Source organism: Rhopilema esculentum, chromosome 16 (genome assembly GCF_057945365.1).
Source record: "Rhopilema esculentum isolate cy_ngs chromosome 16, ASM5794536v1, whole genome shotgun sequence".
In the NCBI taxonomy this organism is placed as follows: Eukaryota; Metazoa; Cnidaria; class Scyphozoa; order Rhizostomeae; family Rhizostomatidae; genus Rhopilema; species Rhopilema esculentum.
In genome coordinates, this window is record NC_142830.1 from 5404458 (window position 1) to 5419656 (window position 15199).

General features: G+C 35.6%; 1 protein-coding gene across 1 annotated transcript in view; it reads left to right on the plus strand.

The window, feature by feature from the left end:
* The window catches only part of LOC135682116 (uncharacterized), a 31817-nt gene extending 18720 nt beyond the window's left edge, over positions 1-13097 (plus strand). Inside the window, exons 21-36 of the mRNA XM_065196847.2 lie at positions 104-246; positions 1022-1053; positions 1152-1327; positions 2419-2564; positions 3014-3094; positions 3708-3803; positions 4903-5068; positions 5625-5726; positions 6476-6523; positions 6768-6914; positions 7357-7554; positions 8475-8861; positions 9055-9108; positions 9728-9907; positions 10617-10670; positions 11110-13097. Of these exons, the coding sequence (XP_065052919.2) occupies positions 104-246; positions 1022-1053; positions 1152-1327; positions 2419-2564; positions 3014-3094; positions 3708-3803; positions 4903-5068; positions 5625-5726; positions 6476-6523; positions 6768-6914; positions 7357-7554; positions 8475-8861; positions 9055-9108; positions 9728-9907; positions 10617-10670; positions 11110-11295 (2196 nt within the window). The 3' untranslated portion in view covers positions 11296-13097. The remainder of the gene's footprint in view (positions 1-103; positions 247-1021; positions 1054-1151; positions 1328-2418; positions 2565-3013; positions 3095-3707; positions 3804-4902; positions 5069-5624; positions 5727-6475; positions 6524-6767; positions 6915-7356; positions 7555-8474; positions 8862-9054; positions 9109-9727; positions 9908-10616; positions 10671-11109) is intronic.
* Positions 13098-15199: the final 2102 nt, after the last annotated feature.

The window sequence follows — 15199 nt, forward strand, 5'->3', positions numbered from 1 at the left end:
CAATTTAGTTTTCTGTTAGAGATAAATAGATATAGAGATTTGAAAGAGTTATTTGCCTGAATGGTGAATTGTTTACATTTTGAAAGTAAATTTGTATTTGCAGTTCAATCGACGTCATCATTGTCGACATTGCGGCAAGGTTTCATGTGCATATTGTTCTAGCCACCGCTGCGCAGTACCTGGTTACCCAACCAAGGTGCGCGTGTGCAAGCAGTGTTATCAACAATTTTACTCTACGGAGCAAAGGTAATAAATATTTTCAAACCTTTACGATGTTACTAAAACCTTAGTCAAGTAACCTCAAAATTTATACTTAATACCATGAAATTTTCTATATGTTCCCATTCCTCAAAAACGAATGTGTTTACTCATTCATTTTATTTGTTATATTATATCATTTATTTTATAAAGTCATTAATCATTTATTGGACTTGTTTACAAAACGAGAATTGGGTAACTGATAAGTAGCAAGCGCAAGGTGACTGGTTTTCGTTCGTTTCCAGACGTCACCATTCCAAGCTTGACTTCTATGGAAGGATCTATTGACCGTTCCATTGATTCTCTCTGTCTTTCAGCTCTATTTCTTCTCTGAGTGCCGGGAGGAGCTACTGCTTATTAAGAAATGAACAATGATTTATCCTGTACTTTATCCAATAAGAATTTACGCGATCACCAGTTCATTTGAACCTGGTGCAAACGCTAGGCGTGCAAACGCTAGGCGTGCAAACGCTAGGCGTGCAAACGCTAGGCGTGCAAACGCTAGGCGTGCAAAGCCTGAGGGATTCAATAACGTTTCACCACAGAAAAGCTTTTTAAAGGCTTAATTTCCTTGCGCGTTGCAGATTTTATTTCCATATTTGGAGCAGCATTTATAAGTGATTTCTAGTTCGTTAAGCAACATATGCATATTTTTGACTGTCATTATCGTTTTCAATGTGATTGCGATCATTGTCACTATCGACTTTGACTAAACAGCAACTTTGATTTTGATAAAATCTAATACTGCTATTCCTATCCACAGAGGTACAATAAAAAGAGAACGGCAGGATCGTGGTAAGTGAGCGTGATATTTGTGTTACAATATGAACTTAATACACTTGGTATCTTTTCATACGAAAGCATAGAAACAATGGTGTCAATTCACATTTTAGAGTCATCATCGCTTCCAGAATCTGCCTCAAGCCTGCCTCGATACAGTTCTCCTATTAACAGTGACTCGGAAAAAGATGTGGGTAACAAAATTGAGCATGGAGATCCGGGCGAATGGCAATTGACTATCGATGACAAAAAGAATGAGGATATTAAGAAAGGTTTCTATTTTGAGCAGGTAATATTTTAGGATGCATTTTGCATATCTCATGCTATCATAGCATATGATATTCTAGTTCATGCTATGCAAGCAAAATCACGGACGCCGGGGAAGGGGGGACAGGGGGTCCAACGCCCCTGTTGCCTTTTGATTGGAGGGGAAAGGGGGCCAAAGTGCCTTTTTCACAAAAGTCCCCTTGACTTGTTATTATCGAAAGATTCCCATGAATTTCTGACTGTACTGCCTTATTCGTGACGACAAACTTGTAAAGAAATTTTTTATCCCAAAAGTTACCTACAGATACCTACGATTTTAGGGGTACCTACAGAAGATCGAAACAAAATGTTTGTTTGTAGCTGGAAATTATTTTTCCAATGTTCTTTTACTAATGCCGGTTCCCTTCGACGTTTGGTCGTTCCGGCAAGCAATATGATGACGTAATATCATTGCATATTCTTGTTGGCAGTCTATGCTAACCTCGAATCAAAGGAAGTAAACATTTTTTATCAGGAATTTTTATATATGGGTCTAAAACCATTTTAGATCAGATTTTGTCAGATTTGGCTGCTTCTAGATAACAAAAAGTGATTTCACCACCTTACAGAAAATTTCAGATATTAATAAAAAACCTGTATTCTTAATGTGGTTTCTGGAGATCTTTCAGTTGATAAACAATTGTTAAGGCACAAATTTGTCACACTTGGTATGACACTGCCCTTATATCTATCTAAGGTTTCATACGAAAGCTAGCTTCAGTCTAGTCTAGACTTATTGTAATGAAAATCACCTGATTACTTCAAGAAAACATTTCAAGGTTTTGTGAAATTTTCGAAGCATTCTAACGTTAATTGAATAATACATTTAGAAGCTACCTTAAATATAAATATTTCAGTTTTTAAATACATCAGTATACCACTTGTGCAACAATAAAATCTAAAGATACCTATCAAATTTATAAAAATGGTATCTTTAGTGTCCTAATGAAAACTTGGCAGAGCTGTACACGTTATTTGTTGTATTGGAAAGGACAGTTCTAAGTTGCTACTCCGAGTTTAACGCTTAATGCGATCACGAGGCAACAGTTCTTTAGTTTCTGAATCTCTCCGTAGGCTCCTAGTGCATCTCTTTGTGTGGCAATAGTTGGGCAGTACAGCGATGAGCAAGTAGTTGGTGGCATGCTATTAAAGTTTTGCAATGATCTCTCAAAGCACATGACTATTAAAGATCTTGATATGGACAAACCGATGTTGGTAGGGTATGTATGCACTATTACTATTCACAATTGTCACTCAACCTTAGCAATGCTATGCACATTGGCTATTTAGCAGACTGTGCGTATAATTTCAAAACTCCTAAAAGATATTCGTTTCAGGTTTCACATTTTTCCAGCGATCATCAAATGGTTTTAAACCAGTGCCAATTTAACAAGAGGACAAATCTTAGCACAAAATAAACTGAATGGAAATGGAATTAAGTGAAAATGACCTAGCAATTCTAACAGGCTAATTTTGACAGATAAGGTTCCTCTATTTGCTCACTTAATCAGCACATTTCTATTTTTATTGCGTTTTATTTTATTTTTTCAATATTGAGTCTTTATTGGTAATTTATAACGTGGATTGGTAATTGTTCGATCTGAATTAGTTTTATTTCAGGTTTGCATTAAATCTACAGAAAGCTTAAGAATTTTTCTTTTTGTTTCAGAATGATTGAATTCTTGCTTTTTAATGTAAAGGTGAAGTTCATGAAGGCTGGTGCTATTAATGGTGTAGAGCTTTGTGATTCGTATGTATTTTAGCGTAATAGTTTGCATTTGAATCTGCTGTACCATCTTGATTATTATTTTCAATTAAAAGGGAAAAATAAATACAAAAGGCGTAAAAGGAAGACAAATGTAGTTGAAGACTTTTAAGGTCTTGGGATGAATAAAAATGCTTATCCATTATTCTAGCCACAAAGTCTTTCACATTCAAATTAAATGAAAATGGCAGATCCATTTTGCTAGCAAAAGTTTTGAGTGTTTCGTAAATCGTGAACCCAATACAATCATACAAAATTGGATGTTGCTCAAACGTGTCGTGCCCTAAAAGCTGTATTAAGCCAAGTGGGGGCTTATTTAATTCTTGAGTCTCTATAGGAAGGCTTTCTAGAGAGTGGAGGCTTGAAGGGAAAATGTTTTAGGGGAACATAATGCACTAGGGGTAAATCTCCACGAATTTATGTTTTTCCTCGAATTTTTCGTTTTAATTTGATTTGTTCAAATGTGTTGATAAATTTTTTCGCCATCAGCATTCTGACATCTATATTCAACCTGTTTTGAAAAAATTTTTTAAGAGATGAGATCCATTTTTACAAACATTTCCGTCACGCTTTCTTTCACATAAATTTTTTCTTGTAGATACATGGCTCACGTTGAGGTCCTTAAACTCCTATTGAATTCTGATTGGACAGAGATACCAACAATGCAAGAACTTTCACATCCGGAGGGAATTCGGTAAATCTTCTTCTGGTCTTAGTACATTACAGTTGCTGAAATTAAAGGCAATCGACAAATGCTAGCAGATATAGATTGCAGAGATTAAATGCAGATACTAGAGTTGCTTAAGCCATCTATCCATTAGCTACTGGCCAATCTATAGAAGTCCTGGATTGACCAATTTTTATTGACAAATGGCTTAAGCAACAACTTTTGATAGCATTTTCCTTTGTTTGAGACATCGCAGCTGCTAGTTCATCCCATACTTAATCAATCAGTTTTCCAGCTTCAGAATAAAACTCACGAGCAACAAGTGACAATAACTTTTTTGGCACGACAAACAATTATCCTTTTTTTAATTGCAGTAAATTGCTCTGAGTATATATCTCACAATTTTAAAGAAGTCGCCATCTATTTTCAAAGTAATTTAGAATTCAAGTAAAGACTTAACATTGTGGGAATGACCAGCTTTGAACTCTTGGCTTTTGATTGAGAATGGCATATCATGGAGCTGACTGCCTTGTCTTTCAAATATTGGATGATTTTTAACCTGCGTGGAATGAGCTAACAACAACCTGTGGATTTGATGGCCTTTGTCTGAAAGCTACTTAAATGTGTATCGCCTTGGTGAAAAATGACAATTGTTTTTATTCACCATCTACTAACAAAGCTCGTATCAAGTTAAAACGTAATAATGACGATTTGTGGGTTTTGTGAGTCTGAGAATGTATTGAATTTTTAAATGAGACTGTCGAAGGTTCTTGCAAATGATCTGGCCCCGAATTCTTTAGTCATGACGTCCATTGAACAGGCTTTTAGTGCGTTGGAAATATCAGACCGACTGAGTCACATATGGGAATCTCATATAGATATTCTATGGCAATACTTACTTTAAATTCTGGGGATCCTTTGTAACAGCCAATGCGCTGGCTTTTTATCTTTTCGATTAATAAGAGTTTCTATGTGCTCGAAGAATTTATTATTGATACTTTTGTGTAAAAGTTATTCCTTATTGTGAAATTCCTTTGCTATATCAAACATACTGTAAATTTATATTGGTTTCACTACATCGAAAATATCTTATATCATTTAAATCATATTATTTTGTACCTTAAAGGCGTTTGAGAGATCGATTAGTTGATTCCGAGCGGTTCTCGTTAGCGATTGATGTAACAGGAAAGTGTGGTCTGGACCCTGGGACTGTTTGGTTTGCCTGGGGCCTATCCCAGCTGAAAAGTGGAGAGCTAGGTGATGCAAGAGAAAACTTTTCTAAGTGTCTCACGGCAAGTATTTTGATAACATCCTCGTTATGTTTGTAGAGTAACGCCAAATTGTATGTGTACATGGTCTGATTGCAAAGAGTGCTGTCATTTTTACGGATGATGAAGTCGAATCACGGTTTTCAAAAATAAAGCGTGTTTTACATCCTTCGATTAACAGAATGGAAAATGACTGAGATTTTTTCTTCAAATATGCTTTTGTTTAACCGTTTGCATTTTTTTTGCTTTGAGCGTTATGAAATTTTTGATATTCTTGATCCACAGTACTTGTTTGTATATATGGATGCTCATTTTCATACAAATACACTTGAGGGGAATCAACTTTGTCAATCAAATGCGATCAATCTGCCAAAAGACATATTAAAATTTTATAACTCTGTTTTCTTGTCCTTGTCTAAACTGCATCATATATATATATATCAAGTTTCCTATCATAGTTTCATAGCATTCTATTCTCTATTGGTGATCTCATTTTTCAATCCATGTTAACTTCTCTGTCAAATGATTTATTTTTCTTTTGATCATACCTTTGTTTATATGCACTTGCTTTCAATTTCAGCCCTTGAAAAGTGTCGAAGAAAGATCTTTGCAGCCAAATGTTTTGTATCTTAAGCAAATCCTGGAGATCATTGAGACATCTCCGCTGCTTGCCTATGCCAAGGTAAATATCGTTGTATTTCCCTTAACATTGCACTTGAAATTTGGCTTTTGTTTATTTGGCACTTCGATTATAAAAGGCTATTTGTTCACATATAGTACCTTCACTTGAAATTTGGCCGCCGCACTATATTTGCTGATTTATTAACGTTGTTCATGGAATTCTCATTTGAGATAATAATTAATTTCTTTGATTCTCTCATTAAATGATAGTGTATAATAATATATTAAGATTCGTTAGCAGCGGATTACGCAAACATCATTGTTTGGATAATATTTTCACTGGTACAATATCTGTGTTCATCATTATTTTGTCGATGATCTTGTGAAAACAAGTAAACAGAAAGAGGAACTCTTCATATAAGTAATAGATCAGAAGCCGCTATTGGCCAAAAAAGAACCAATCAAACGTACCATTCTTTCCCTTCCGTGTTGTAAAGTCCAGACCGGTGCACAAAGAAAAGCCAACTAGTGATAATCTACCATACCACTAAGCAACTTCTAGCAACTAATTAAAATGAGTTCATATGGCAAAACGATTTATCAAAAGGCCTGCCAACGGAGTGGTTGACAGGAGAAAGGATTGGGTTCCACCCTATTCTCGGGGTTCGATCGTTTCAACACGTGTTACTTTCGTTCAACACAGCTTTGGTATGGTGTGTTTCCGCTGTTCCCTGTTCTTTTAAAAAATTTAACTAAGAAATCCAAAGAGCCACATCAAACTAATGATACCTCGTTGGATTTTCTCTTTAGGATGACGATCTTCTTACTCCACTTCATGCCTTTATTGAGCAGGAACGGGTACGTAGGTTTGAATCTTCATCTTGCCTCAGGCCTTTTGAAGATAATTATACATTCTTAAACATTTTTATTTAAATTGTACTTTCGTGTAAGGGCGACATTTTCACAACTGTAACTAAATGAAAGCACGTTTTTTCAATGACAATTCCAAGAGCTTTTATTGTTTTTTGTGCTCAATTTGCCATATATTGTATTCTATAGAAGTATATTTTATCATGAAATTTTGTATCAATTTTTTTCACAGAGGTCGCAGACTGGCTGTGTATTGGATAAAAGGAGATACGATGAAATCATTTATTATCTTACCAAGTACGGATCTCATAAGCAATTTGTCAGATTTTATGTCCGGCATGGTCTTATGAGGAAGGCAGCAGCCTATATCAGAGACAGGGTTAGTTTTTTGGCGCCATATTTTGTTTGAGGTTTTGGTATCCGTTGCGTTTGGACTATCTGTTGATTATGCATATGCTTATGTTTATAGATTGAAGCCTTTGTTGTCAATATGTCGTGACTCACTTTAAAGTAATGAACAGCAGGTATCGCAACAGCATAGTGGGCGAAAACGTTTACCTGCCAACCTACCAACCTACCATATTATTCTTGTTGGTCTCATGGATAATTTCAATTAATTTTTGATTAGTTCTGCTACAATTTTCTAGCACCCAGTAACATCCATCATTTACTCATCAAATTTTTATTTTCACTCTGCTTCAAGTAAAACTAAACATTATTGCATAAATGCTGTATGCCAGCCTATAGAATGTTAGGTTGAAGTTTACTTTATGTAATTTTACGTAAATTTTTAACCAAGTAAAAATCTTTTTTTTGCGCAGAAATGTTCAGATGATATCTTTGTTGAAGAGCTCCTTATGAGAAATTTTCAAGATGGGTCGTTTGAGCTGTTAACCAGGGAGCTAGAAGAAATGGACCCGACACTTAATAGTTGGAAAGATTATCTGGTTAAGTCTTGCCGCTACCTTAGTCGGAAACGTCTGTTCAATTGTCTCTATCAAATGCAAATATTTTTAAAGGTAAATCAGCCTTTCGTTTTTGTTTTGAAAACATACTGCACCTCTTTGATGCCTCCTTTATAAGCAATATCAATATCATTCGTAGCCCTGTGTACCTTTACCATTAGATTTATTACCGTAAATTCTCTTTTAAACCCCCTTTAAAAATAAATCAACCCCCTCTCGTATTAGCCCCCCTTTTTTCAAAAGGAAAAATTCAATAAGCTCCCTCTCAATTTAGCCCTCCCCTCCTTTGAAAAAAATCACAGAAATTTTCATTGGTCGTTGAATACTTATCATCAAATCAAAATACAAAGCATGTTTCTTCTAGTCTCGACGGATCTTAAAACAAAGATTCATTAAGCACGGGCTATCTCAGAGAAATAAAGTCGACCATTTCGAATGCTGGAATTTAAAAGACGACATAGCCCAAGAAGATATTTTAGAATTAATAATTGTTAATAATTTTAGAATTGATGACGATGACAATGACAATGTTATTGATTCAAAATCTGTTTTGATATTTTCTCGCAAACAACAAAAACTTAGTCCACCTCAATGCCTTTTTATTAAAAAATATTTATAAGCCCCGCTCTCTTATAAGCCCTCCTTTAAAGTGCTGAAAAACAATTAGCCCCGGGGGGCTTGAAAGAGAATTTACGGTAGTTCTTTCAGTTAGATATTTTGTCTGTGCTGTTTACTTTTATTCGTTTGTAAGATTCTTAAATACAAAAGAGCATCTGAGGATGGAGAATTTTGCTCATTTACGTAATCAAAGAGCCTGACTTACTTTGAATTCAAGATGGACTTGAAGAAGAAAGTGTCAATTTTAAACTATACTCCATCTGTAATTGTTTTCTTTGGTTTGGTCCTTTCTTCTATCCAGTAATTATTTGCTTGTTAGCTCCATTTCATGTAGACACGATTTTGTTTTCATTCAGGATTTCTTCAGAGCAGCAACTACCTGTGTTCGGTTCTTTTTGGGAGATGCTGGAAATCCTGCCCGGTCTTTTAAGGAATTATACAACCGGCTTGATTACCTTGATCGGGCAAAGAGACACCTTGAGACTGCTTTGAAGGAAAAGGCTATCGTCAAGTCAACATTTGTCAGCCATATTGGATCTCTTCGTACGGATGATCCAGAAAGCTCTTCTCTAATCCAAGAAGTTCCAGTGTCTGAGCTTAAAAGCCACCTAAACACGATTGACTTGCAAATAAAAGTTTTAAATTTCTTCAAAGAAAGGGAAAGAGTTTTTAATGAAAATATCCCTGGGACCGTTCCAACCTTGTTTGGAAGGGGACAAGAACGGGCAGAAGTAGTTTCAAAGGTAGCATTTTGTTTATTATTTTGTTGGTTAATGCTTCTTATATTTACTTTTATTCTTTATGAAATCCTCGAAGCTCGTTGTATTTTGTGTATTATATATTGCCAATAACATGCATATTAATTGTTTTGCAATAAATTCCAGTGGGTCTCGTATACCTGTTTGACAATAACTTCAGATTTCGTTTATCACATAGCTGTTGGTTGAGTCCATAAACAACGCGTTTCCATTGGCTTCAAGAATCATGCAGGTCTGTTCCTTTCATTTCTTTGCATATTATGATATTCCAACTTCTTGTTCATGCAGAACTGTTTCAGCTGCTGTTGGCCTTGTTTCAGAATACTGAAATTTCTTTCTTAGATCTTTCGAACCGCCAAATTAAAGGATGGTTTAAAATCGTGTGAAGCCATATTATTAATTTGCAATTTCATCATTTTATTTTTATATACCTTGGAAAGTGACTAAAACATGTCCCCCAGATATGTTTCAATTTCTTTTCAGGAGTTATTTCTGTAATATTTTATCAGATAAAATAAAAATGATGAATCGTTAATACCTTAGAGTCGTGTACGTTAGTACCTTATAAGTGGTACCGTAGATTTGCATGTGTTATTTTGTAACACGATGTGTACTTTTATTGCATGCATAGGTGATACTGAAATAACTGTTAGTTGTGACTAGCCCTCTTTTCTAGTTAATTTGATATTTTGTATGCAGAAACGCAAGTTATCGTAATTTTAGATCATGGCCGCATCAGATTGTTTACCAGCGTGATAACTTCTTTGTGATACTCCTCACTGTTGTGTTTCACTTCTTTATAGCGTGAGTATAGTTTTATTATTATAATTCTTTTCCTTATTCTCCATCAGGATTATCGTCTGCCTGCAAAAGTGGTTATAGGTGACTGTATTAAAAAACTTGCACTGGAAAAAGAGTATGATGCAATATTCAACTTGATTAAGATGACAGAATCAACAGGGACAATTTCTTATAAAGGAAAGGATCAGCTACTTGTTCAAGTTGTGGAGCAAATTTCGTCTAGCGGAGAGGTCAGTAAAAGAATTTATTTCGAGAAAATTTTATTTCGTTCTCCTGTACATTATCTTAATTAAACAGGTTATACACTAGTACGCCTGGGTTCTAATTGGTATTTTTTTTCTGGGGATGTACAATATCATCAGACATTGTATATGCCCCCTGCCGCTAATACGCCAGGGAACTGATTGAAATTCTCTTTCTGGGGTTGTACCAAAATTTGTGTTTTCTTCGGTAAATTTTTTGGTAGTCAATAGTAACAAAATGATGAAAAAACGTTTTTTCATTTATCTTCTTTATCTTAATGTTAAAAACTTAATTTTAAAAATGGCTGTTTTCGTCAGGTTCCAGTCACCTGAAAGGTGTGGCACAAAATCCAATCATTATCTAACAGATAATTGCCGCTTAAATCCGTCCCTGAGGCTAGCCCTAGTACCCAAGAAGGATAGCTAGTGATAACAAAAAGAAAAGTCATCCCCGTACCTGCAGAGTTAGTCGTGGAAAGGGTTTTTAAGCTGCATAGGACCAGCCCTCTCGTAAGTTGATTACATGAACAAATGTGGCATTACATCCCTGTTGTCAGGGCAGCCATCTTTCCAGCAAGAGGGATCCAGGCTTCCAGGACTGGTCCTGTCTGCACGTAACCGCAATCTCAAATTGTTTTAGTTTCCAATCTATACCGAGATCTTGACAAGAATAATTTGATTTTCTTTCGTCTTCTAGAATGCAAGACAGGCAAACCAGTTTATCAAGATGATTAAAAGCCAGTCTAAAAAGGTTCGTTTGTCAGAGCTTTTTTAGCTTATCTTTTTTTTTTATTGAAGGCGCTCACAGACCTGTCAATTTTCCTATTTTATGTTTTTGAAACAAATTGAATGTAACCTCATAGATTCAGACAATTTTCATGTTTTGTATCTGCTGAAGAGACAAAATGATTTCATTTAGTGAATCTACTTTGTTTTAAATCTGTTATTTTGCTCAAAAACTTTGCTTTATACCGGAGATTTTAAAGTACCTTGCAGTGGGCTCTCAGGTAAAATGAAATGCAGAGATTGAAAGCGTTTTATTCACTGGGTTAATAGTTATTTAAGCCGAGGTATCGTCAGAGCTTAAAACAACGTGTTGGAACGACTAAGCATTTGAATATTTAGGCCTTAGTCTGCGTTTGCTGGCTGTATACCACTTATCAAGTATTATAATTTATGCACATTTGCAGGTTGACGCACTTATTCTTTGTGAAAGGCTCAGAGATGCTTACGTAGAGGCATTAAAAGAAGACAGTGTGCAGGACATAGAGCGAATAAGAATCCAGGCTGTGAAACTGAGACAAAACCACGTAATTGACATCTGCCAAAGATTTCTAAAGAACTACGAGGAGAAAATGAAATCAAAGACAAAATGAAATCGTTAATGCTAGGTTCGGGACTAGCTTTATACGCTCGGACCATAGCAATTGCGGCAATGTAATGAAAGCCTGATCTAAAAAGTGAAAGGTTTTGAACTACAATCCCGGACAAAAATGTTGAGACAAAATGGAATTTTTGTAGTTTTCTAATTTACCTTGCCCTTGTAAATTCAAATTCCCCCCTTTCCCTCCAAAGCAATGTTGGATTTCTAGTTCTATCATTTTTGCTTCAAAATCATGCATTCAACATTGAATCGGGGAAGGGGGAAGCTATTTTTTAAAGGAAAGAGAAAGCATAACGTTTTTTTGAAAAGTCTCAACTATTTTTGTCCGGGATTGTAGTTTGACGTGCTAAGGCTGTCTATGTGTATAATCGCTTTTTAATGAAGAGTCAGGTTTTTCAATTGAAGATCAATTTAGTTGACAAAAGGGGTTATCTAGACTTAAAAGTTCGTTTGTTGATCTTCAGTGTATAATTTGCAAATAGAGCCAATGACAATTATTTATAATTCGCTAATTGAAATTTGAGTTACCCCTTTTTATGGAGGTGATTTGTATATTTGGAATGTCTATATTGATTAGCTATAAATAGCCTCGTTGCTTACAATTTTTTGTTCCTGTACTTGGGAGACGATCAAATTTTTAGGGAAAAGAAGGAACTGGCCATTTTGCCTTACAAATTTTCCTCTACTCCCATTTTCTTAGGCTCTGGTTTCCATATTACAGCCCCTGCTTCTTGCTTCAAAACCAGTTTGCTTCTTCACACAGCGTTGCAGCAATGTTTCAGGGATTCTTTACAAATGTAACACGAAAAGTCAATAGTCGCTAGATACTATTTCTTACTTAACGTATGTTTTTAGGAAGGGCTATCTGTCGTTGGAAAACTTGCACTCATCAAAGTTACTCTTGTTCCTCAAGAATTTCGCTAAATCTGGGCAATGCCAAGTTAATCGTCCTATCTTATTTATTGGCCCCACTCGCAGCCCGCAATTCAAAAGGTCAAAGGCTCGCAGTTACAGTTAGTTAAATTTGCACATTTGCCCTGGGGAACCTTTCTCTCCTTTTTTGGTACCACTATGTTCGACTCGATTCCTTTTCGAGGAACTTGTACTAAGTGTAGAGGAAACGCTTAATGAACGAAGTTTTTAACTAGAGGGCGTGCTTCCGAGACACGAATGGAAGTAATGGTCAATAAAAGTCGATACAAGCCAATCTAAGTCATAATTCTTAGCAACTTTCCCTAAATATTTTGCTAAATTTTCAACTGTAGCGTTACTGAAGCTCTACAGTTTTCATGTGAACAAATGATTGAGTATTTGTAGATGCCTTTTTCCCCTTAAATTTTTATAGTTAAAACTAGTATATTAAAGCAGATTTACTTGTTCATATACTTTTCTTGTGGTTTTACGGAGCCCTTGATGAGAAATAAAAAGTTTCAAGCCGCTTTCTGTAAATTATATTTTTGTAGAGTATCTAATTCAAGAATAACAAAACACCGTGATAAGGACAACAATCAAATCTTTTGTAATCTGTCGCTAACACCAAGTGGAAATCAGATTTCCGTTGTTTGTGGAGGGAACTTTCCTGTGAATACACTTTGTGCAACGCACTTCTTGCCATCAGATAATCGAAGTAATTCACAAAAGTAATTAATAAACACTCAGCCATTTCCTGTGGTTGTAACAAAGTCTTTCTGTCTGTTTGCTAAATTGCGTGTTGAACAAGGTCATCACAAATGGTGGCCTTGCAGTACCATAATTCTTGATCCAGATTTACGTCTCATAAGAAAATCAGACCAAGTCAGTCTGGAATCTGCGTTCAGTTCCACTCTGTTTTATAAGAACCAGATAATTTAGGCCCAGACTCGGATGATATATTATTTTGGATGATTAAAGGCTATATTGTTCTTCATGTTGACATGTTGAACATTTTGTGTTCCAGGTTTAATTTAAAAAAGCCGACGTCATTGTGAAAAGGGCTTATTTGTCGGTGATAACGTCACCAACATGACGTCATAAACTCAAATTATCACATTGCTAAGAACATCAATTTCATCCCGTTTGCCATCGATTTTCGCTTTGCCATTTTATGTGGACATCCAAAAAACAGTGTCAATTCATCCGCCTAAAGGTGTACCTACCGCCAGTAAAGGCCTGGTCGTCTATTCAATTTGGCTGCCAAGGCCCAAAGACCGAGGTACAACCTTTTGTTTGGGGGGGGCAGCCCTTACTTATAAGAATATAAGAAGGCATCTCCCCCGGCCCCCCAGTATCTCGGTCCTCGCTAAGGCCCCTGTTGTCACTATTAGGATTCTCAATTCAGAGTGACTATAACAAATGCTAACACTAGATCGAGAATAAAACAGTATTCTATTCAAGACTACCCTCTATTCTCTAGCTAAGCTTATCTTTAGTACCAAAATTGGCGAATGAAAGACAAAGTAAATAATGGCAAACGCTTGGTTAGAGTTCTTATATTAGTGTATTTACGAAGCCTATTTAGTTGGAGATAACTTTGGCAAGATTGTTTGGCACTAACACTTTAATTCAGACTGTATTTTTAGCTTAGCGTTAGCCTTGAGTTATCAATTCATTGTTGTTTAAGCCAGGTGATTAAACAAGAATTCGTTTATTTAGAGAGGATGGAAAACAAAATGGTTAGAAAAATATTTGTCAAGGAACAAATAGTTAACAAATGGTAGCACTGACATGACTGTACTTTTGTTTCGATCGACAAATGTAGTTTCAGCTAAATTCACCAAAAACAATTTACTATTTCCTTCTAAGGGTCAAGGAAAAGCAGAACGATTAACAAAGAGAATAGGATTGCAACGTTATACTGAGGCATGGATTTTATGCAAATCTAAGAATGCAAAGCGTAAATGAAAAGTACAAAGGCTTTGTTGCTGTTTGCAAATGTAGTGTTTTTGACCTCAAAGGAGTCCAGTCAGCACTCCCTAGTATATCAAGTATGCGAAACGTCAGTATTTCAGACCTCACAAGCCACCAATGGCAATTAATCGACTCTAAGAGGCTGATAGGAGAATGCTAAGTAGAAACATAAAAATCCAATAATTTATCTGCTATCCTTGTGGTCACATCAAAGTGACTGTACAGAAGAAAGAAAAACCGTGATGAAGTTATAAGGAAAGAGTACATCGTGTTATTTTTTTCAAGGGCTCTTCGGACGTTGATAGTGAACAATGGGAAGAAACAATTACTTTTTTGGTAGGATGAAAAATAACTGTTGTCTGGTAGCTAAAATTTGCCTTGTTAAAGGTTTATTTTTTTATCTATAACGTCACTTTGGAATGGGATAGATTATAATGGACGACACGGAAAACTTTGTACTCAAAGAGTTTGTTAAAAGCTTACAGCTATAAATAAGATATGAATACGAGGCACTGCGATCTTAATTTGAAATCTCCAGATGGAGCCCATAGAATTATGAAGGTATTGAGCCATGCATAATGGCAGCTTAAAAAGACTTTGCATATAATGTTCTTCCCGGAAAGCTCAAAGAGGTCGTTTACTGTGTTTTGATAAGCAATGACTGAGTTAGGCTTGAAAAAAGAAAATTAAAGGGCTTCGATAAAACCAAAACGAGTGATCTACATGAATTACCCAGGTCAGGAAAATATGTTTTTGCGAACATACTGTAAGTCATTTTAAGCAGTACAAATCAAAGCTTAGTTTTATAACTAGTTAAAGTCATCATGTATGAACTTTTTGATCCAAATTTTAATTCATATTTACAGTGACTTATATTGTTGAGTGGTTTCTTTCAATCGTAAACAAACTTTATTATTCAACAAGATCTGTATACATAAACCTCTTTTCTTTATATCTCAAAAAAGAAAGTGCTGATTTCAAAACTAGGGTTACAAATAGAATTGAGAATA